This window comes from Durotheca rogersii (assembly GCF_024521655.1).
Source record: "Durotheca rogersii strain YMJ 92031201 chromosome Unknown GGS23scaffold_2, whole genome shotgun sequence".
Taxonomy (NCBI): Eukaryota; Fungi; Ascomycota; class Sordariomycetes; order Xylariales; family Xylariaceae; genus Durotheca; species Durotheca rogersii.
In genome coordinates, this window is record NW_026251233.1 from 2,056,206 (window position 1) to 2,076,483 (window position 20,278).

General features: G+C 52.8%; 11 protein-coding genes across 11 annotated transcripts; 5 read left to right on the forward strand and 6 right to left on the reverse strand.

Annotated features, from left to right (window-relative positions):
* Positions 1–271: 271 nt before the first annotated feature.
* Positions 272–1,242, forward strand: GGS23DRAFT_187098 (uncharacterized protein). Its single transcript, XM_051511680.1, has 3 exons — positions 272–371; positions 494–783; positions 881–1,242. Exons 1-3 carry the CDS (start codon positions 362–364, stop codon positions 914–916), a joined length of 336 nt encoding a protein of 111 aa, XP_051376351.1. The 5' UTR covers positions 272–361; the 3' UTR covers positions 917–1,242.
* Positions 1,243–1,270: 28 nt separating this feature from the next.
* On the reverse strand, positions 1,271–1,746 carry GGS23DRAFT_602640 (SOH1-domain-containing protein; the record flags this gene model as incomplete). Its single annotated transcript, XM_051519356.1, has 2 exons — positions 1,271–1,543; positions 1,654–1,746. 2 exons carry the CDS (start codon positions 1,744–1,746, stop codon positions 1,271–1,273), a joined length of 366 nt encoding a protein of 121 aa, XP_051376352.1.
* Positions 1,747–2,001: 255 nt separating this feature from the next.
* Positions 2,002–4,105, reverse strand: GGS23DRAFT_549282 (putative flavin-binding monooxygenase). Its single transcript, XM_051515207.1, has one exon. The coding sequence runs from the start codon at positions 3,906–3,908 to the stop codon at positions 2,427–2,429; it is 1,482 nt and encodes a 493-aa protein (XP_051376353.1). The 5' UTR covers positions 3,909–4,105; the 3' UTR covers positions 2,002–2,426.
* An 842-nt stretch (positions 4,106–4,947) lies between these two features.
* GGS23DRAFT_549283 (putative alcohol dehydrogenase) lies at positions 4,948–6,396 on the reverse strand. The gene is made up of 3 exons (XM_051515208.1): positions 6,010–6,396; positions 5,794–5,923; positions 4,948–5,735 (listed from the first exon to the last, which is right to left on the reverse strand). The coding sequence occupies exons 1-3, from the start codon at positions 6,276–6,278 to the stop codon at positions 5,079–5,081; spliced, it is 1,056 nt and encodes a 351-aa protein (XP_051376354.1). The 5' UTR covers positions 6,279–6,396; the 3' UTR covers positions 4,948–5,078.
* Positions 6,397–6,765: 369 nt separating this feature from the next.
* GGS23DRAFT_549284 (NAD(P)-binding protein) lies at positions 6,766–8,112 on the forward strand. The gene is made up of 4 exons (XM_051515209.1): positions 6,766–7,032; positions 7,089–7,340; positions 7,402–7,684; positions 7,736–8,112. Exons 1-4 carry the CDS (start codon positions 6,898–6,900, stop codon positions 7,990–7,992), a joined length of 927 nt encoding a protein of 308 aa, XP_051376355.1. The 5' UTR covers positions 6,766–6,897; the 3' UTR covers positions 7,993–8,112.
* A 233-nt stretch (positions 8,113–8,345) lies between these two features.
* GGS23DRAFT_187144 (putative efflux pump antibiotic resistance protein) lies at positions 8,346–10,297 on the reverse strand. Its single transcript, XM_051511681.1, has 2 exons — positions 9,853–10,297; positions 8,346–9,773 (listed from the first exon to the last, which is right to left on the reverse strand). The coding sequence occupies exons 1-2, from the start codon at positions 10,203–10,205 to the stop codon at positions 8,429–8,431; spliced, it is 1,698 nt and encodes a 565-aa protein (XP_051376356.1). The 5' UTR covers positions 10,206–10,297; the 3' UTR covers positions 8,346–8,428.
* A 432-nt stretch (positions 10,298–10,729) lies between these two features.
* GGS23DRAFT_549287 (Alpha/Beta hydrolase protein) lies at positions 10,730–12,038 on the forward strand. The gene has a single exon (XM_051515210.1). It carries the CDS (start codon positions 11,127–11,129, stop codon positions 11,844–11,846), a length of 720 nt encoding a protein of 239 aa, XP_051376357.1. The 5' UTR covers positions 10,730–11,126; the 3' UTR covers positions 11,847–12,038.
* Positions 12,039–12,291: 253 nt separating this feature from the next.
* GGS23DRAFT_592944 (uncharacterized protein) lies at positions 12,292–13,578 on the reverse strand (the record flags this gene model as incomplete). The annotated part of the gene is made up of 4 exons (XM_051517963.1): positions 12,292–12,635; positions 12,698–12,771; positions 12,840–13,330; positions 13,390–13,578. The coding sequence occupies 4 exons, from the start codon at positions 13,576–13,578 to the stop codon at positions 12,292–12,294; spliced, it is 1,098 nt and encodes a 365-aa protein (XP_051376358.1).
* A 989-nt stretch (positions 13,579–14,567) lies between these two features.
* GGS23DRAFT_187150 (serine hydrolase-domain-containing protein) lies at positions 14,568–15,773 on the reverse strand. Its single transcript, XM_051511682.1, has 4 exons — positions 15,608–15,773; positions 15,476–15,494; positions 15,329–15,406; positions 14,568–15,251 (listed from the first exon to the last, which is right to left on the reverse strand). Exons 1-4 carry the CDS (start codon positions 15,647–15,649, stop codon positions 14,767–14,769), a joined length of 624 nt encoding a protein of 207 aa, XP_051376359.1. The 5' UTR covers positions 15,650–15,773; the 3' UTR covers positions 14,568–14,766.
* A 320-nt stretch (positions 15,774–16,093) lies between these two features.
* GGS23DRAFT_187159 (alcohol oxidase-like protein) lies at positions 16,094–18,327 on the forward strand. The gene is made up of 4 exons (XM_051511683.1): positions 16,094–16,244; positions 16,304–16,647; positions 16,699–17,489; positions 17,557–18,327. Exons 1-4 carry the CDS (start codon positions 16,184–16,186, stop codon positions 18,152–18,154), a joined length of 1,794 nt encoding a protein of 597 aa, XP_051376360.1. The 5' UTR covers positions 16,094–16,183; the 3' UTR covers positions 18,155–18,327.
* Positions 18,328–18,873: 546 nt separating this feature from the next.
* Positions 18,874–20,078, forward strand: GGS23DRAFT_549294 (3-hydroxyacyl-CoA dehydrogenase). Its single transcript, XM_051515211.1, has one exon. The coding sequence runs from the start codon at positions 19,032–19,034 to the stop codon at positions 19,983–19,985; it is 954 nt and encodes a 317-aa protein (XP_051376361.1). The 5' UTR covers positions 18,874–19,031; the 3' UTR covers positions 19,986–20,078.
* The last annotated feature ends 200 nt before the right edge of the window (positions 20,079–20,278 follow it).

Sequence of the window (20,278 nt, forward strand, 5' to 3'; positions counted from 1 at the left end):
TGGGTACCTGCCCTAGGTACCTACTCCAGGTACCGCGTTGTGGAAGGTGGCGTGGGATGGTGGGGGTGCCTCGGATTATTTGTCATGCCCCATTCCGGCGGGATGTTTGGTGGGGCAGGCTTCCTCTTTTCCGATACATGCATATTCAACTATGCGCTACACCTCGACGCGCTTACCTAAGCTGTAAGGCGGTCGGCGTCTATGTGTAGGTACATCCGTCAGTTTTTCAGTCAAGTGGCGGCGTCCTGTCCAGCAAGCCGACGTCCGTCTTCAACTCTCCCTCTCCCCTTGTTACAGAGCTTTTAAATTCATTTTCATAACCGCAGTATAAATCTAGTGAAACCAGCCGATTCCGTCCATCATGCTACTCTGTAAGTACCGCGTTCGCCGTTGTCTTCAGAACTAAGCGCGCGCCTACGCGTCGAGCTAGGAATCTGGTCAAGAATCACTGACGGAACCCCTTCTCCATTTCCTAACATACACACTCGCATAGTCTGCCCCCAGTGCAGCAACATCCTCACGGTCTCGTCGGCGTCGGACAGCGGGCGCAACCGGCTCGAATGCCGCACCTGCCCCTACCAGCACGCCATCGAGGAGCCTCTGTTTTCGCGACAGTACTTCAAGCGTAAGGAGCGCGAGGACGTCCTCGGCGGGCCCGGCGCCTGGGACAACGCCAGCAAGACCACCGTCCAGTGCAACGTCTCCTCCTGTCCCGGCAAGGAGGCCGCCTTCTACCAGATCCAGATCCGCAGTGCCGACGAGCCCATGACGAGCTTCTACAAGGTGAGCCGCGCCAACCATCCCCACGCGCCACGCCGGAAGTGGCAGTGGCAAGGTCGACTAGGTGTGCAGGAGGAGGGATGCTGATTCCGATATACAGTGCATGACTTGCGGCCACCGATGGAGAGAGAACTAGATATTCTGGCGGAGAGTCGGTACTGCTGAGGGCTTTTTGTATTCCTGTTTATTGGAGTTCGGAGCTGGTGGAAAAGGCGTCGGGGAGGCATCGGAGCCAGCATCAAGTCGGCGCCTTCGGATTATCGTCGCTCGAGGCCAGGAGTTTGTCAGATTAGGCCGTAGTCGTTATACCCCCAACTCGAATCTGTATCCTTTTTTATTTCCTTGTTTTTCTTAGCGTTTCTCTCCTCTTAATTGTACCTCCCGCGTGCTCCTGTCGTATCTCCTACCACACAGGCTCGGGACGAAAATCGTAGCATCTGCGAGCTGGCGCATACAGTACCGTCGTCGTCGCGAGTTCGCGCGCGGCCGGTCAGTCATCCTTGTGCCAATCGACCGAGGCCTTGGCACCCTCGGCGGCCAGGGCCTGGGCCAGCTCGGGGCTGATGATGTCCTGACGGAAACGCCTCTCCTGCAGCAGCTCGAGGTGCTTGAGGGTCGGGCCCGGGTAGTTGAGGTACTTGACGTAGGGCGGTCGGGCCCAGTACCGCAGGTAGGCGAGGTAGGCGACGAAGGCGGGCTCGTCGAGCAGCTTCTGCGACGCGAGGTGGTTCAAATAGAAGGGGTTCGCGAGCGATTGCACAAACTGCGCGTCCGCGGAGGGACAGCCGTCAGCTCCGATGAATCTCTACGGCATAGTTCCGCCTATATGACGCATACGGTCTATACGGTTGGGGAGGGGCGCGGGGGACGTACCTCGAGCTCGATCTCGAAGCGGCTGTACCCGCCGTATTTGGGCTCGTCGTCGACCGGCAGCGGAGGAGGGGATTCGTGCATGACGGTGTCCATCGCGATGACGGCGTCTCGAGGTAGGTTGCCGGCAATTGGCGGAATGGTAGGACGAGGTTATAAAATGGGATGGGGAGAGGCGGTATCGCTGTTGCGCGACGGAGTTTAACCTGCCTAGGATCCGGTCGATCGGTACTAGTTTTGGATGTGCACCTGATGCATGCACAATGTATATGCATAAATCCATATCCCCGAATTTCACTGACTAAGCACAACCTGCCCGACGGAAATAACTCGGCCCCGCCTAGTTCGTCACTTGCTCACTACTAACAGTCCCTAAGCAACTCTCCCTCTCTCTATGCAGAACACAAAAGCCGCCCCAGGCATCTAATCGTCTGCCTGCGAGGGCCGGACTTGCTCGATGCTTAATGTGCTACGTTGAAGGTGCTTATTAGCCCACCTCACGATGGTGCACCCGCTGGACCATCTCCGTATCCCGACGTGTAGGTTGGGTATAAAAAACTTCCCTTTTGGGCGCATCACAGGCCGATTCAAGGCCAGCTATTGGTCAGGACGGCGCCTATATATCCCCACCGCCGTACTAGAAGACGGCGCGTAAGTATCCTTAGCCCAGGTTGGGAGGTAGATTTGTCTTTTCGTGTTAAGACTACAATCGGAGAGCCTCTCAACTCGGTGAAAACTACTCAGTCTCTTCTTTCCATAGGTCGTAGGTATTATCATTAGACAGAAAAATGCAGCCCGCGGGTGATGTTTCCCCATCGCGCGTGGATCCAATCCAACGGCGACTTATCCCTCGGCCTCCACGGCCCCGTCCTCCCATACACAGGCATGTCATTCCTTGAGCGCACAACATAGGTTGAGCTGAAAGGCCACATCGGCTCTGGTTTGTGCTCATGCGAATCCCGGGGCCGCCGCGGGGTTGCGGACGTGACCCCCTCCGTTTTCATGTATTTCAGGAGTCTTACGACGACAAATGCAGTATTGTCTGCCCCGAGCGTCCACGCATGCCTCGGGTACCCAATCGTGTAAGCCATGTTGGGTATCCCTTCGAACATAGCCCCGTTCCACAGAAGTCTCTGTTTCAATGAAGTGCTTTCTCCGTCAACTCGTATCGCGATGTCCCCTCCTAGCTTCATGTTCAGGCCTGTTGCCGTCACGATGACCTCAACCTCTATGCTTTGCCCGTCTTCCATGTGTATCCGGTTCTCCCCAATTGTTCGGATCCGTCCCGTCACGATTTTCGCATTGGGTCGGTAGAAAGTACGATGGAACTCCCCCCCGGGGCTGAAGCACATACGCTGCTCCCAGGGGTTATATCGTGGTGTGAAGTGTGGGTCCTGAGGGACCGAGGGAGGCAAATACTCCGAAACGTCTCTTCGTATAATCTCTCTCGCAAGCCTAGGGAAGTACTGGCAGAAAAGGACGAGGAGAAAAGGGATAACGATGAAGTAGATCCGCTCATATTTCAGACGGATAGCTCGAGGCAGGTACTTGCGAACCCACGGCGGAGAGTAGGTGGAATGTTTCCCCGAGAAGATGTATGAAGGGCTTCGCTGTACCATCGTAATCTCGGCAGCTTTCTTAGCCAGGGCAGGGAAGAGGGTAATTGCTGTCGCGCCACTGCCTATCACGGCGATTTTCTTGCCCTCGTATTCGAAATCATCCGGCCACATTTGCGGGTTGATGACCTCCCCTTGAAATTCGTTTAAGCCAGGAATATCGGGCTTGAGAGGTAACCCGTAGTCGTAATACCCAGCAGCCACGACCATGAAGCGAGCTTTGATCGTTTGGAGTTGGCCACCTTCTGCATTCACCACGATCTCCCATCGTTGAGATTCGGAAGACCAGTCCGCGGAAACGACACGATGGCGGAGTCGAATGTGTTTTCCGAGCTCATACTTCGAAATGGCACTCGAAAGGTAGGATGTTAGGAGAGAACCGTCGGCAATCGGACAATCGAACGGCCAGGGATACCATGGGAACCCGAATGAGTGAAGGTCGGTATCAGCGCGTACGCCAGGGTATTTAAAAAGGTCCCACGTTCCGCCAATGTTGCTGCGGCCCTCCAGAACGGCAAATTCGATGCCAGGAAGCTCGGTCTGCAGGCGAAAGGCGCAATTAATACCTGAGATTCCCGCGCCGACGACTAAAACATCGAGAATCTCAGGGTCCGAGAGGCCATCATAAGGCGAGGTGAACATCTGACGGACGAGATTAAGGAACACGTCGGGGGGGGGGGATTCGAGATGTTTCAGATACACAATTGAGTGAGATCTTTGGGCGAGACTGGACCGCAAACCGAAAGGCAACAAAATGTAGCTAAGCTTTAGAGTAGAAGACAAGCGCCGGGTATGACCCCGAATCTAGCGGGGTGCTTCCGATCACCTGAGAGAGGAATCTTTATCGTTTTCGAGTTGCAAGTCCCATATTCGCGCCTCGTGTGTATGTGTACCTACATGTACTTCCCAGGTACGTAAGTAAGTCGTTTCTTTATCCATCTGGGTGTGTGGCGTCTCCCTCGTATTGGATGGGCGTATGTGCTTACTCTCGGCGTCGTCTTCTGTTCGTGATATTACTTGGCAGTTGATTCGGCTGTGTAACCTGAGTTGCGCCGCCCCCTCTGTTACGGGTGTCGTCGGATCCGGCGACAACGGTCCGAATGGTGTGTTACACGAGACATAAGCACCCGTATAGCAGCTCGGCCGCGCCGATCGATCACCTTTGGTGGATAGACTGTGCCTCATAACAGCGTCTGTAGAGAGCGACCGGAGTTGCTCACACCCGACTCTCTGCCTGACACCACCAACTCGCTGCTTTAAGGGCGGGATTTGCGAAGCGAGGCGCCATCGAGCCTGCAGCGACTCATCGTCGATAGAGACAGAAGAACATCTGCTATATCTTACCTTACGTTCTAGGTAGCATGCGAAAAGCAAATGCCCGTAGATAATCGCTTTTGCGTGCGTGATCGGGGGCGGAAATAGCACCGGTTTGTAAATAAATCAGCGTTACCCTTATATCGGTATTGCGGGTTATGCGGTGTTCGGGGTTTGGGCTAACCAAGGTCGCGATGATATTGCGGAGGTAGATAACCGGCGGTATAACAAATAGTCAGGCAGGTAGGTAATTGCTAATATTATACAAGCTTGAGAGGGTCTTAAGAGGGTCTTGGTAGTTCAACATGTCTATGCCATAGTCAATGCATGACTCTCACCAAGCCGACAGAGCCTAGGATTTTCCACGTCGACCCCACTCATAATATATCTAGATTTGTATTCTAGCTATCCGCCTAGCTTTCACCTTTCCCTAGCAAGAGGATGTTTCATGGTGAACACTTATGGTATCTCGTATACATGATATGTTGGCTGTTATTTTCAAAGCGTGTAAACCAATTTACTTCCACTGACATTACCTGCCCTGAGTTCGTCTAAGCCCACGAGCGCTCCTTCAAGTCCTTCCCCTGTACTATTGACAACCGGTTTGACTGGAACCACCACCCCTTCGGCCAACAGGCTCGAGGCAACTAGCAGAAAGTTGGCCGCAAACTCGATTTCGTCCGGCTTCCGAGGGACGGTTTCCTCCATCCATACATACTCCTCACCAAAAGCATCATATGCCAGGGTAAAATATGGGCCATTGACCCGAGTATTGATCCGCTTCAGAGGCGATCCCTCTACCGGATTAAGTGTGGTGTAAATGCTAGGCTCGGCATCACTGAGGGCATTAGCGCAAAGCTCAATCCCGGTGCCCATACAGTCCCACGCATAGCAGAGCGTATTTTCAGTGTATCGTTTAATGTCCTCGCTGCATGTCGGTGACTTATAATCGAATACGGCATCGGCACCAGCCATCCGAACGTGGTCGAAATTATAAGGAGACGCTGTCGCAACAACTGTTAGACCGGATGCCTTAGCGAACTGAATACCGAGTAGCGCGGTCGAGGTGCTTCCCGCGTGGACGAGGAGAGGGAACGGTTCCAGGGCCGGCATGGTAGGCAGAGGTAGTTTGAGGGTTTTATAAAGTGATTGCCCCTAATTCCAGGTTAAGCTAGTTGATACCACCTATATATATATTTTTTCGGAAACCTACAATAGTGATCAGCGAGACTCCTAAGGTGGCCGCCTCTACATCGCTGATATTGTTTGGGACGTGAATCGCCACATCCGCCTTTGCAACTATGTAGTGAGCAAAGGCGCCATTATCGTGGTTGGTGCGGTCTCTTAAGTAATACAATGTTAGTAAATGTAGGAGTTATGGACGAAGCTTCGTACATGTGCTGCCGATGACTGCCAGCAGCTCACTCACCCGCCATGGACGGCGCCTGCGATCCGGTCACCCTTCCTGAATCTACTGACTTTCTTGCCAACGTCATGAACAAGTCCCGCGTAATCGCATCCAATTCTAGAGCCGGCGTCCGCGGCGCCAAAATCGATATGCTTCCAGTCCGTAGGGCTAAGCCCGATGGCCTTCACTTCGACAAGGACACAATCATCCCGTAGCTTGGGAACCGGCACGTCGCGGATAGCAGCACCGTTTTGTTCCTCGAGAACGATTATAGCCTGTGTTTTGTCCATAAGTAACGTCTTTCATCATCGGGTATAACATAAATTGGCTTCAATTCGGGGAATCTGAATATGTCTCTTCAGGTCTCGGGAAATTCGGCGAGACTTGTTAGACTGGTGTCGTCCAAAATGGACGAAGCGCGGTTAACAGGTTACGCAGGGAAGATTGCGACAAATGAATACCTCGAATGATGCAAGACTGTTGGTCTTATTCTTACATGGCCTATAATAATAACCCTAGGCAGTTTCCCCAAGTAAACAACTCGCCGTCTTATTAGTTACCAATATTTGCCAGTACAAGGACGCCCTACGACAATGCGACCCAACATACAGATGTATGTAACGCACCGCAAATGCGCGAATATTATTACGCAACGTTTCTTCTAGTACACCGGGGATATGCCTGTGATGAGGAATGTAACCACCCTAGGTATGTATGTATGTAAGACGGGGACCTGAGAAATGATAGGCACACACGCGTCTCATCCTACGTCCACTAGGAGCGGCCCGCCAACCTGTCCGTTGCCTAAGGATATCCGTAATCGGGATCCTACGTAGGCGCCTATCTACCGTCGGCTACCTTACGTTTTCAGCCTTGCTCAACACCGCTCCGTTATGTATTCTGTAGAGCATGGTGGTAAGTGGCCTATCCGGATCCTTTCGCGTTCCTACTTTTGCTAGGTCAAGAGTCCGACGCCCTTCCCCCATCCCATACAGAGAAAATATGGAACAGTCTCGTGTCCACGGATTTGCCGTCGTTGCTGGCGTACGTGCCCTAGCCGTCCGGTCGGGGAATGCCACGCTAATACTCCTTTCAATCAGGCTGCTGGGGGGATAGGGATGGAAGTTGCTTTTACTCTCGCGTCAGCTGGCGCTCGGGGTATCCTGTTTGGGGACACCAACTATGACGGGGTCGCCAACGCGGCTCGAGAGAGCAAATCCCTAGCATCAAACCCCACCTATCAGGCTCTTTCCGTGAAGCTCAATGTCACAGACCCGAGCTCTGTGAAGGCCATGATGGACCTCGCTGTCAAAGAATTTGGCAGGATTGACTATTTTGTGAATGCTGTTGGCGTGAGTCTGAAGTCCACGGACGAAATTTACCGACAGAAATAGTATTTACTAAAGCATACAGGTCGACGTTGCCGAATACGTCCCATTTGAGGAGACAGCCGATGATGACTACGATCGTGTGCTCGAAATCAATGCAAAGGGGTCTTACTTGTTGTCCAAGGCCGCCGTCAAGGTCATGAAGGACCAAGAGCCCCTACAAGTCCACTTAGGACGGCACGGGATCCGTGACGTTGGCCGCGGTGCTATAGTCCACGTTTGCTCGGCCATGGCCGTGGGCGCTGTCCCTTGGAAAGCACCCTACGTAGCATCCAAGCACGCGATGCTCGGTCTGACTCGAGCCTGTGGTAAGTAAAACCCTTAATTGGCCATTGGCGTCCACAATGCTAACCTAGCAGCAATGGATTGCAAACCTTATGACATTCGAGTAAACCAGGTCTGCCCAGCGTGGACGAAAACGCCGATGTATGAAGAAGATTGTAGAAGGTCCCCTTTGACACCGCAGGTCGTAGAGAGGCTAGCTGCGAGGAAGCGCCCAATGGAAGCCTATGAAGTGGCGGCCTCTTGTTTATATTTATGTAGCCCCGGCGCCGTATCAATTACCGGCACTAGCATAATGATGGATTGTGGCGTTACAATTGGACCGGTTCTATAGATCTATAGCGCCTAAGAGGCTGAGGCACAACAGCATCACCATCTTAGGAAGAAGAAAAAAGAATTATATGCGAGCGTTCAAGTGATGCGGTTATGTGATGATGCCTCAAAAGCTGCTGGCTCCAGATAGAAGAGTTGGTTTCGAGTCTGCCCAAGGTTAGGCTAATAGTCTCTTATGCTGACTTACATTTGGTATGACCCCTCGACTGGCGGACGGCCTCGTAATAGACACACCCTCTCACAGATTACTATCGTGTTTAATGCTGCACGCCTGCTATACAATATTACACCACACGAAGATAGACTTCCCCGGAACTCGAAATCTCGACCTCGCATACATAATAGCCTAAACTCGCCCAATATTATAACTTATCTAACAGGTTCTATTCTACCGCGCTAGTTTATCAGCGATTGGTTCTTGGGTCGTTAACCCTTCGCTATTCTTCCACCCGAAGTTGTAATCTTTCTCGTTTCATTAGTAGTGCGGTCACCAGACCAAACCCAGAGCCAGCGACATTCAAGTAGAACACTTTCCCGATGTTATGAGCGATTATCTCGACGATCTGTTGACGAATATCAGGGTCTAACTGTTCAAAGAATGACGAGCTGTCACCGTTAATAGCAGCCTGGATCAAACTGAGCGGTTGGTCCGGGAGGATCGCAGCAATATCGTTCGTAGTTAGATTGAGGAATACAGTAGTTGCAATCCCCAGCGAAAGCACAAGGCCACCCATTTGTGCACAGGTGAGGAAGCCAGTGACTGCACCGGCTTCAGATCGAGCAACCTTGGCTTGACCGACGGTAAAGGGAAGTTGTACGACGGGGCCGCAGCCGAGGCCCTGGATAACGGTATATCCGACTATAGCACCACGAGAGGTGCTGTAGTTAATCGTTGTAAGTAAGCCGCCACCGATGAGCATAAGCGAGCCGGCGGCAGCAAACCAGATCCAGTAGACAGGAAATTTGGGAAATATTGGCCCAAGTGGGCCTCCGCTGGCAAGAAGAGCGGCGATAAAAGGGAGCGTCCACACCGCAGCACGTAGAGCCGAGTCGTTGAAAGCGAACTGGAAGAGCAGCGGCAAGGAATAAATAGTAACTACGTTGTTGGCGATAGCCAGAGCGGCCCAGAAAAATAGCGACACCGTCTGCCAATCCCCCGCGAGTTGCAGCGGGAAGATTCTGTCCACAGTGAATATTTCGAAACGCTGTTGGACGTAAAATAATATCCAAATCACAGGCGCCGCTGCGTATAACCCTATCATTTGTCCGCTGGTCCACGAATACACGGCGCCGCCGGACCCGAGGATCATGACCAGGACGAGGACGCCTCCCAGGAAGAGGATCTCGCCGACGTAATCGACTTGTTTTATTCTTTCCCAGACGGTCCTGGTGTTGGCGGCCGGTGGAAGGACGGGTGGGACCAGGAAGACACAGGTCGGCCCGCCGAAAGCAGCGACAACAATGTTGATATAAAATGCCCACCTCCAGGTTGCCGAGGAATCGGCAAAGGCGCCGCCGATAATGGGGCCCAAGATGGTCCCCAAGCTCCAGGCGATGCCGATGTGATTCAGATATAGCTGTCTCTCGGTTGGTGTGGTCATGGCCGACACGATATTCATCGTGCCCATGTAGATTCCCGATCCGCCAAACCCGGCGATGGCGCGACCCACAATCACGGCCTCCATGGATCTGGCGGACCCGATGACGGCGGAGCCGATTTCGAAAACGGCTAGCGCAATGAGGAAGAGGATCTTGTTGTTGAATAGGTTGTTGAGCTTGCCCCTAATGGAAGCGTCAGTCAGCCCGTCAGCCCAAAATCCAGGGCAGCCAATGTGACTGGTGCAGGTATTGAAGAACATACCAAAGAGGGCTCGACCCGACTTCGCCCAGCGGATAGGTGATAGACACATAAGGCAACAGGTCTATGCGGCCCAAAGTGTCGATTATGCTAGGCCGGACGTTGGCTAGCACGGTGTTGTCAAGCGCGTAGAGGAAGGTAGACAGGATGAGGGCAACAACCATGATAAACCAGGCGAACCCCCGAAGTTGCCGACCGGCTTTCGGGGCGTCATGGCTCGAAGGAATGGGGATCTGGGTCGTAGTCACGACGCCTAGGGAGGGCTGGCCCGGCTGGCATTCGTTTGGCTTTATCTCTTGGACGGTGTTGTCCGAGTCGGAAACGGCGAGCGTCGATGGCACAGTGCTCGCGGCCATAGCTAGCTAGTTCCGGATGTCGAGTCGATCGGGCACAGACCGGATCGGCAGGGGACGATGGGCAGGGAGACAAACAGGTAGGCAGGCAGAGAGAGAGACAGACAGACAGACAGACAAATGGTCAAATGCAGACGAGTTGGCCTGATCGCCATGCTGGGGGCTAACTGGTTTTAAGGGTATGTAGTTTACGGGTATTTCTATTTATGCAGGTTGGTGCTCATGCTACCTCGAACAACAGGTAATAATACTATGAAGGTCGATCAGGCAGGGGTGGGCATAGGCAGGTAATCACCGAATAATAACGGCCAGTGCCGGATTCTAGGAGTCCTAGCCGTCTTGTGAGAAGGACATATAAGGAGGTTGGTGCATTGCACGCGATATTAGAGAAAAACAGTCACCTTCCCCCCCAGGAGATCGACGCGTTGGTGATGAGTTCGTCACAGAATTCAAGTTTCGGATTTTTCTGCCTGCGTCCCTCTCGGCCTGCAGCGTTTTATTTACAACATGGCAGCCTCCGAGTCCAGGCCGTTGATCTCTCACGAACCGTTCAGCACCGTTTACAAGCTTATATACTGTATATTATACATCCCTTTTCTGCTGCCGTTTTGGTTCGTGAGCTACCTGGTAGGGCCGCGGTCCTGGCAACCCCATCCAACGTGGAATTTACGGCAAGTCATATCCGCCCGTCTGGCTCGGGAATACATCAACACGACCGGTCGGACTCAGACGCCTTGTAGCCTCTCGCTCAAGCCTCGCAGCTCACGAGAAAGATTCGTGGTGATCACACCAGCGAGCTCATCCTTATACCGCCATCCCTTCCGTAGCGTAGACATACTACCCGCGCCGATCGGCGCAACGTGGTTCTTGGAGTCTTCGACAGAGGAGACGGGCTTAGGATCGTCGTCTCCAGTACTTCTCCATATGCACGGAGGCTCATTCATCACCGGGGATGGTCGCCAAGAGAGTATCAGCTTCCTAAGCTCCTTGCTGCTCAAGCACACGCGTGCGGTCGCCGTTTTCGCCCCGCAGTACCGACTGGCATCGCGCCCCCTATCGCAGCCTTTTCCTGCCGCACTCCAAGATACCCTGACGAGCTACATGTACCTCGTGGACACAGTCGGCATAGCTCCGGAGAACATAATCCTCTCCGGCGATAGCGCAGGCGGAAACCTCGTGATCGGCCTTCTGCGATACCTCTCAGCCCACGGCAAAGAGCTCGGGATTCCTCTACCAGCAGCCGCAGTCCTCATTTCACCGTGGGTAGCACCCAGCGCGATCGTAGGCCCCGAGCTGGTGGTGAGAAGCAACCCCCATTTCGCATCAGACTACTTACCGTTCTCCTTACTTCGGTGGGGAGCCACCGCTTATGCCGGCAACGCCTCCGTCAGTGATCCCTACATCTCACCCTTGGGACACGCTTTCGCCACCCCGGTGCGGACATTTGTCAACGTCGGCACCGCTGAATTATTCGAGATGGACATTACTCGCTGGGCCAAGGAGATGGAGCGCGTGGAGGGGAATTGCATAGAGTTGAATTACGAAGCCGGCGCCCCGCACGATACCCTTCTGATGGGTCATCTTCTGGGTTGGGAAGCGAGCGCGGAGAAGGTCGCGATGCGGATCGGTTCTTTTCTGCGCTAGGTTTCTAGTTGTAAGGTACCTACAGGTACCCTAGCATTTAGCCGCCCCACCCCTCCACACTCTATAGTACGGGTACATCCGGAGCCCCACCTAGGTACATACCTAGGTACCCGACCCCTCTCTAACGTGCCTAAAACAGGTACCTGGAGGGTACCTTAGGTACCTAGTCTAATGTATAGGTATATTTCGCACACACGTTTTTGGGAGGCGGAGAGAGGAGGAGTAGGGGCGAGGGGAGATAAACCTCATTAGCTGCAAGTTGGCACATTCTCAAATGTTGTGTTCCTTATTATTCTACTTTCCAGGAACGCTCCTAATATCTAATGGCTCAAGGCGTAACTGTGAGGGTACAAATCATACTCGCTCAGGTATTGGCACAATGTCTCCATTTCCATCTCCGCAACTTCGGCCAACAGGTTCCTCGGCGCATCAACTGAGGAACGATTTAACATCTGTTGTCAACTTTTCCTGAGGGCTGGAGGTTGTATAGCTCGGAGCCTTCCGCGCCGGTCAGCTCCTCTCGGTCGTCGTGGGCTGATGATAGGCGAGTATGGCCATAACTAGTAGTTGAAAGGTCCCCGTGCTGCGGAGTCCGAGTAAACCGATTGTACTTATTGTCGTCGAAAGATGTGGCTTTGGAGGAGAAAACGCTCGAAACGGCGGTGATTAGCGGTTCAAAATACCTAACCCCAACGTGGCGAGCGAGAGGCATCATAGCGGGAAGGCTTATGGAAAGAAGCATAACGGGAATCTCAGCTTCGATCCAAAAGAATGCAGGTATACCCTCGTCTGTGCGCACGTTAGAGTTGGCAACGATGCTTTTGGTTATCGCTGTCATGGTGTGAACTCACAAGTAACATCGTCATTCACCGACTCGCCAGCGCGAAGAACAGTGATGAGCCTGCCAATGGAAACGACGATGGAACTGGGACGACGAAGATATTAGCCGGGTCAATCAGGATATATTATCAATACCCAATATTAGTAGCTTACCAGTAACCCAGGATGAACACCGCTGTGATACTAAATTTCTTCACCCGGCTTACTTGAAGTGTCCACACCAACGGTACGGGCAGGATTAGGATGAAGAGGTCGATGGCAACACTAGGTACTGCGCTGCCGATATACAGGTTGCTCATTGTTCCGCACGTTCCCGGCAATACCGGATTCCAATTCTTTGCGGGAGGGTCGCACATGAAGAAGGTACCCAGGACAATGCCTATAAACCAGGCAACATTGAGGAGGTGGGTGACCTTTATCATGACGGAGAACCAGCGTGGTGTTGTGTAGGCTGGGAACACACGACTGAAGAAGAGCAAGGCAGATGCTTTGGCTAGCGCCAAGCCGAGGTCGTAAACAAGATAGGTCGAAAACAGCACTCTGATGAGGAGCTGTAGGTCATCTGGCGGTATCATCCAGATATGTTTTCCTCCTCCCAGTGCGATAGCAAGCAAGGTTAGACTGAGTAGGCTTGCCACCGTCGCCTGCGACTCTGTTAGTGTTTTTCTTTTTTCCCCTGCGCCTCCAGGTCCTTTTGCCGTACCGTTGCTGCAAGGGCGACCCAATCGTCCCACCAAAAGCGGCTCTTGTTCAGCGGCGGCTGGCTCATCGCACGGGACCAAAAGCGGAGGACGATTGCCAGAATGCTTATGATCAGTACGACGATACAAAACGCCTGGAACGCAGGGCCGCGGTCATCGTACGAGCCCGGCGGAAGCTCTGTTGCGGGCATGATGCAAGGGACGACAATAATGATCAGTGCTGGGAATCTGGAGTATTAGATTCGGTGGCCTAGTACTAGGGGGTAAATCTGGCAGCAGAGAGGTAATCGTTCCGCGCCAACTCGTTGCTTACCCGGTGGAGCAACGAGGAAATCACTCATATAGTATTAATGGCACTCAGGCTAACTGAGCCGCGAACTTGATGTACAGCTTCGACTTCGCCTCGCATAAATGGAATCCCCGTTTATTTACTAAAGTCTCATATTCGTGTGAAATTGGGTGCTCCAATAAGGGCATGCGGATGCTCTGCGGGCAAGCCAGTTTCGACAGGATTGACGACTGCTCCCCGTAGAGGAGGGGGGCATACACAATACGATCGTCGCTCCAAGACGAGCTGCCCCAGCCTTGTCAGCAAGAACGCTTCCTCTCGGCGCTATGCTACCACAGCGTACCATCTGGATATTCTGCATGTTGGCGGCGGTCAGGTTGACGGTGTGTCGCACAAGATCCTGTTGGCTTTTGAAAGAAACCAAACGGTTGCACCAACTTGGATATTGCTGGTAATTATCTGTTGCCTTGTAATCTTGTAATACTTATGTGAGATCACGGGGATATAAGATGGAACGTATCACAAATTGAACTACAGGGGGCCAATCCCAAATGCAGCGGGCGTGTCCGTCCAACGCTGCCCTGACTGTCCCTAGGAGGGAGGGGGGGGGTTCAGGAGGGGAGAGGCATATGGCACAGCCTGACGAGTACTACATGCAAGTCAGGCTTGGAGTCTTTCCACTATTACTTCTGTGACTTCGCTTAAGAAAGGAAGGTGGTGAGCGCACTACTATACTCTACTTAAGAGGAGTTATTTTTTTAAGTTATAGGAAACTGGCCGGCGTACGGAGCTTTAACCCTGGATGGAATAAGTCCTGCCATGCATAAGTGATAATAAGTGATAATATACCTAGGAGCAGGAATCATAGCTGGAAGATAAGCACCCGGTAGAGTGATGTTTCCGTGTGTCTCGAATTCTACGTGAGTCCTATTATCTAGGAGTCAGGTAGGTATCTATGCGTGCCGCGCAAAAGTAATATAGCTCTGGCTTCCTCAACGGCAACCCTTCAACTGTATATAGATTCACCTCTAGGCATACCGACGTTATATGCCAAACCGCCCGTCAGCATCGATCTAGTCCCTTCCTGCCTCTAGTTGCTAAACGTCCTTCTGATGGCGTGAACAGCCTTAGTGAGGGACATGTCTCGAGGAAACTCGTGTCCTCCCTCGTGCACGAGAATAGTCCTTCTAGACGCAAGACATATTTGGCTGAGATCCTTCCCGCCCGTAGGCTCCATCTCATCCTTGTCTCCCCAGATGTGAATGGTTGGAATCTGAATCGCTTCCGAGTTGGGGTCGATCCCCAGAGAACTCATAGCTTCCTTGCTCTTGGCACTGGAGAAAAACAGGCCATATCTAAAGGGCATCGCGCGCATCCCTGTCCCTTTTTGCTGCGTCTCTAACAGGTACAGAGCCGCAAGGACCGACCCTGCCGAGAACCCCATGACAGCGTCGTACGGGCCCTCGGCCGTGACAAAGGCATCCAGATGATCAATCGCCTGCCGCAACCCGCCGTAAGTAACAGGATGGTAGAAGGCATAAAAGTCTTGGTCGGGCGAGGCTAAGGATGCAACATCTGTCTCCAACCATGCAGGTGAGCTGTTGCCCTTGGCACGTTCGGCATGTTGGTGCGGCGGGTATTGTCGCCCTCACCTTCAGACATCGGCGCCGGCGCTACAGCCTCGACAAAGTCATACTCGTGCCCATCTTCCAGTTCATATCGCAGTGCCGCTGTATTCAATTAAGCGAGCCGCCTCCAGCCGGTGGTTGGAGGTGGGTGTTGGTAGGTACGGTACCTACCAATTTGCATCTGCATAATCTACGGCGATTAGGTCAGCCCCGACTATTGCCTAGGTAGATGGAGATAGCCTCTGCAACTTGTAGCGGTAATCGTTGGACAGCGCGCTAGTAGTTGTAATCGAGGCAACTTACAGTGCCATTGGATCCAGTGCCGTGGATGCAGAGGATTTTCATTGCGGAGAAATAGTCTGACAAGGCCGGCCAGACAGAACTCGTAATATGGGCAGCAGTTTAGAATCTTTTTAAAAGAAGAAGAGAGGGAAGACCTGGCGACACAGGGGCGACCTGGTGGTCATTTAGTCGGCTAGCTGGCAGGTAGGTTAGGTAGTTAAATACGACGACACCAGAGAGCCGCTTTGTACCAGGGCAGACAAGGTACCTAAGACCGATATTTCATGTAGCCCCCATGTATCTAATTCGCTTAAAGAGGCTCGCCACGATATTTACAGAGGAACATCGCATGAATCGAACCATCACTCGTCTCGCTCCTCGGCTTTTGCTCGACCGGCCACACTCCCAACCCAGCATCTTCCTAGCCGCAGAAAGGGGTCAAATATCACATACGCCCCGTCAAGAAAAGTAGGGTATCTCTTGTTTCTTGAGCAGCTATCTTCGTAGACGAGAGGTTCCTACCTGTCGTCTAATATCCTACGCAAGCGTGAACAATTTACTCCTAACGTTTAAACCGTCCTCCAATTCCGCACCGCCATGCCGCTCTATCAGGAGCTTCCGGACGGCATTGATACCGTGGATGTAATCATCGCCGGAGGTTAGTTCATGACTGCCGTACAGTATTTCCTCGCGAGTATCCCTAATCACTTCGAACAGGCGGAACGGCAGGCTCTATTGTGGCATCCAGACTTTCCGACTCGGACCCGGACTTGTCCGTGCTGCTGATCGAGAGAGGTGCTAACAATGAAGGAGATCCCCTCATCAGCTATCCGGCCCTGTACATCAATCATGTCATGCCCAACAGCACTAGAGCGCAATTCGTCAAGGGAAATAAGTCTAGCCCTCTAGCAGATCGGGAGCCCATTCTCCCTGTCGCCAGCGTACTTGGAGGGGGCTCCTCTATCAACATGCTCATGTATAGTCGAGCTCAGCGGTCTGATTTGGACGCTTGGAAGACTCCCGGATGGTCGGCTGAGGATCTTTTGGGTCCGATGAGAAAGGTATGCGGCACAACCCCGCCCTGAGCATCAGACCTGTACTAAGTCGCACAGCTCGAAACGTATCACGGTCGAGGTCCGAAAGAGCAGCACGGATTCGACGGCCCGATCCATATTTCCGAGGGGACACACCGGTCTTTCAGGCTTCAGGCCGATTTTCTAGATGCCATTGCTAGAGTTGGTTGGAAGGAAGTCGAAGATTTGGCAGACCTCAACACCGACAACGGGGCGCAGCGAGCACTGAGCTACATCTCCCCTGCCGGCAAGAGACAGGACGCAGCCACTTGTTATCTTCATCCGCGCCTGCAGGATGGCGCGCACCCCAACTTGCACGTTCTCGTGGAATCCAAGGTTGTCAAAGTCCTCTTTGCCGAGAATAAGGCCTCCGGCGTCGTCTACCAGCCAAATCAAGGCTCGGCGGCTCGCACAGTCCAGGCTAGGAAGATGGTAATCCTTTCTAGCGGGGCCATCGGAACCCCTCTGATTCTGGAGCGATCTGGGGTGGGCGATCCGGAAGTTCTGAAGCAAGCGGGCGTGGAAGCTGTCGCCGATGTCCCAGGAGTCGGCGTCGGGTACGAAGACCACATCAATTCTACGGTCTCCTACAAGTCCAGCTTAGAAGTGCCGGAAACTCTAGATGGGCTGGCCAATGGCAAATTCGACATCCCGTCGATGATCGCGAGCAACGACAAGATTCTAGGGTGGAATTGTTTGGATGCTACTTGCAAAGTTCGGCCCAACGACGCTGATGTGGCCGCGCTGGGGCCCGACTTTCAGAAGGCGTGGGATGCCGAATTCAGGAGCGAGCCAAAGAAATCCATGGTCATGCTGACTCTTATTGCCGCGTAAGTTGCTCTCTTTTTCGAGTAGTATGCCTAGATGAGGGCGCTCTAACTCTTTCGACATCGCTAGCAATTCCAACGACCCCTTTTCGGTCCCAGTGGGCCAATATTTTTCCACCTCAGCCTTCCTCACTCACCCGTTCTCCCGCGGCTATGTACATATCACGGGTCCTAAACTAGATGATGATATCGATTTCGACATCGGCTTCTTCTCGGATGACGGGGATATTGATCTAAAGACATGCCGATGGGCCTACAAGAAGCAGAGAGAAATTGCACGTCGTATGGGCGTCTATCGGGGGGAGGTGGCCCTCTTCCACCCCCTCTTTCCCCCGGAGTCCCAAGCCGCCTGCGTCGACGTTGACGGGCCCTTGCCCAGCGACGTGGCCGATATCAAGTATACGGCCGAAGACGACGCCGTTATCGACGAATGGCTGCGCAGAACCGTGGCTACTACTTGGCATTCCATGGGAACCTGCAAGATGCTCCCACAGAAAGAAAAGGGGGTGGTGGACGCGAGTCTCAGCGTCTACGGCGTGACGGGCCTCAAGGTGGCAGATCTAAGCATCGCACCCCACAACGTCAGTGCTCACACTAACAACCTGGCGTTGTCTGTTGGTGAGAGGGCTGCCGAGATCTTCATCGAGGAGCTGGGAAGGAGGATTTGATCCTAGTTCGAAGGATTCGGTTCCGCAGTCTACAGGGTTTATCAGTGTGTGCAGGGGCATGACAGGGGTTCGCCGGCTTACAGGGGTTTAGAGCAGTAGTTATCTCACTCCTTTGTTGGACACGTTACACACTCCCTTGTTGCTCCGTAGATGCGTAGATGTATTCTTGCCGTTTTTCTATGTACTGGTTCATGGGAACCCGAGGCGAGGAGGCAACCTACCCCCGATAGGTAGTCGGGCGTGCATTAGCAGACCGGCACCGAATAACAAATGCCGGTAATGGTTGCAGGCCTACATTTCAAGACCCTTGTATCTACAATTACCCCAAGCGTTGACGAGCAAAGGCTTAGGTGCGTCGTAGGAGAGAGGAGCTGATCCCACTACTATTGCTTCCCAGCGCCGACGACGGCCAGCGCTGATACCGGCTGGGACTGGGCAGCGGCACAAGCCCTGTCACATCAACTTGCTGCGTTTTGTTGCCGCCAACGTACATCAAGTGTCCAAGCCAGGTATTCTGCACTCCGTATGGTACGCCCTATTGACGAATCTAGTGTGACTTTCCGAATCCAACAGAATATACCTACCCAGCAGGATACGGGCAGAACACGGCCCAAATGCATAGGTAGATAACGAGGCGAGATTGGATGGCGCTGGACTTTCTTATAAGAATATCCATAATCGCAAAACCCCGAGCCAAAAACAACGTTGACAGCTAACGAATAAGCTTCATAATTGGGGTTGGTAGTGGCCGAAAACAAATAACTCTGTGCATCTTTGCATCTACTATATGTTAAAATTGTGCCTGTGTTAATCAACAGGTCGGACAGATTCCCAAGAGCCTACTCCTCGTGACCCGTTTTGCCTCCCTCCTCCGACAATGTCCGATGACCGCCTCTACTTGTTCGTCATTGACGTCGGGCTCAATACTCCTAACTTTATGGATGCTGCTAATGCAGGCCGTGTTCTTTTCGCCAACCCAAATGAGCACTCTCGACTGCGAACGCTGATCAAAGACCAACACCTACCTGATGGTATTGATGTCTCTTTGCGGACGGCCAGGATCTTCTGGGGCAGTATGGGGATGCCCAATCTGCCCAACGGAGCGGTGTTCAGTTGTGGGCTAGACGGAACAGCTGTTGAGACCATTCTTCCCCGGGGCTCGGTGCACACTCCAAAACAACTTGTAGTTGATGACGAGGGCTCTAAAATCTATATTGCGGACCGGGAAGGGATGAAAATCATTCGCTGCAACTTGGACGGCTCGCAGCTAGAGGTCCTAGTGCACACGGGCGACGAAAGTAACTCGCGGGAGAAGACAGACCCAACTAGGTGGTGTGTGGGAGTTGCTATATCTCGCCCAGCTGGCAAGCTCTATTGGACTCAAAAGGGGCCCTCCAAGGGAAACCAAGGCCGGATCTTTCGCGCTAATCTCGATTTTCTCCCCGGCCAAACCGCAAAGAGTCGGACAGACATAGAATGTCTATTACAGAACTTACCAGAGCCCATCAATCTTTGTGTTGACGAAGGAGGGCGCAGTCTTTACTGGACGGATCGCGGAGAGCTGCCGTTGGGAAACAGCATCAACAGATTATCACTAGACGCCGCGAGGCCTATCAAGACGGAGAGCAATGTCGTTAGCTGGCCCGGGAGAGACTACGAGTTGCTCGTAAGAAACATGCACGAGGCCATTGGTATTAAACTAGATATCAACAGGCAGTATATTTATGCAACCGACCTCGGTGGTCGCATATACAGGTTCAATATGGATGGCGGCGAGGAAGAGATATTTTACGAAAACGAGGGGTCATACGCGGGCATCACAATAGTATAAGTGAGGTTATAGGTTACTTGTGGGTGTACGGTTACTTGCGGCTATCGCGCTCAGGTTTCCTAGGAAATAATTATATTACCTTGCGTTTCTACGGGTCAACCCTACCATTATCTGGATGCTATGGTTATACTTATGAATGCTGATAATGCTAACGTGTTATTCCCGTTGGATAAGTGCCTAGGAGCTACTCGGTGGCGTATATTGTAGGGGAGGCGAAAGCGCCATTAACTCACATCCATCCTAATAATACGTAGCCCGTCAAGAGCCATGTTATCTTGAGTTAAATAACGATT

Coding starts and splice junctions, on each gene's coding strand:
- GGS23DRAFT_549282 (XM_051515207.1), bottom strand. CDS start 3,908: ATGTTCACCTCGCCTTATGATGGCCTCTCGGACCCTGAGATTCTCGAT.
- GGS23DRAFT_187150 (XM_051511682.1), bottom strand. CDS start 15,649: ATGAAAATCCTCTGCATCCACGGCACTGGATCCAATGGCACT. Junction 15,252..15,328: donor GCCGGCGCCGATGTCTGAAG/GTGAGGGCGACA, acceptor GGTTGGAGACAG/ATGTTGCATCCTTAGCCTCG.
- GGS23DRAFT_549283 (XM_051515208.1), bottom strand. CDS start 6,278: ATGGACAAAACACAGGCTATAATCGTTCTCGAGGAACAAAACGGTGCT. Junction 5,924..6,009: donor GCAGGCGCCGTCCATGGCGG/GTGAGTGAGCTG, acceptor GTATTACTTAAG/AGACCGCACCAACCACGATA. Junction 5,736..5,793: donor GAGTCTCGCTGATCACTATT/GTAGGTTTCCGA, acceptor ACCTGGAATTAG/GGGCAATCACTTTATAAAAC.
- GGS23DRAFT_187159 (XM_051511683.1), top strand. CDS start 16,184: ATGCCGCTCTATCAGGAGCTTCCGGACGGCATTGATACCGTGGATGTA. Junction 16,245..16,303: donor GGATGTAATCATCGCCGGAG/GTTAGTTCATGA, acceptor CACTTCGAACAG/GCGGAACGGCAGGCTCTATT. Junction 17,490..17,556: donor ATGCTGACTCTTATTGCCGC/GTAAGTTGCTCT, acceptor CGACATCGCTAG/CAATTCCAACGACCCCTTTT.
- GGS23DRAFT_549284 (XM_051515209.1), top strand. CDS start 6,898: ATGGTGGTAAGTGGCCTATCCGGATCCTTTCGCGTTCCTACTTTTGCT. Junction 7,341..7,401: donor ATTTTGTGAATGCTGTTGGC/GTGAGTCTGAAG, acceptor TAAAGCATACAG/GTCGACGTTGCCGAATACGT. Junction 7,685..7,735: donor CGGTCTGACTCGAGCCTGTG/GTAAGTAAAACC, acceptor CTAACCTAGCAG/CAATGGATTGCAAACCTTAT.
- GGS23DRAFT_549287 (XM_051515210.1), top strand. CDS start 11,127: ATGCACGGAGGCTCATTCATCACCGGGGATGGTCGCCAAGAGAGTATC.
- GGS23DRAFT_187144 (XM_051511681.1), bottom strand. CDS start 10,205: ATGGCCGCGAGCACTGTGCCATCGACGCTCGCCGTTTCCGACTCGGAC. Junction 9,774..9,852: donor GTCGGGTCGAGCCCTCTTTG/GTATGTTCTTCA, acceptor CGCTTCCATTAG/GGGCAAGCTCAACAACCTAT.
- GGS23DRAFT_549294 (XM_051515211.1), top strand. CDS start 19,032: ATGTCCGATGACCGCCTCTACTTGTTCGTCATTGACGTCGGGCTCAAT.
- GGS23DRAFT_187098 (XM_051511680.1), top strand. Junction 784..880: donor CCATGACGAGCTTCTACAAG/GTGAGCCGCGCC, acceptor TCCGATATACAG/TGCATGACTTGCGGCCACCG.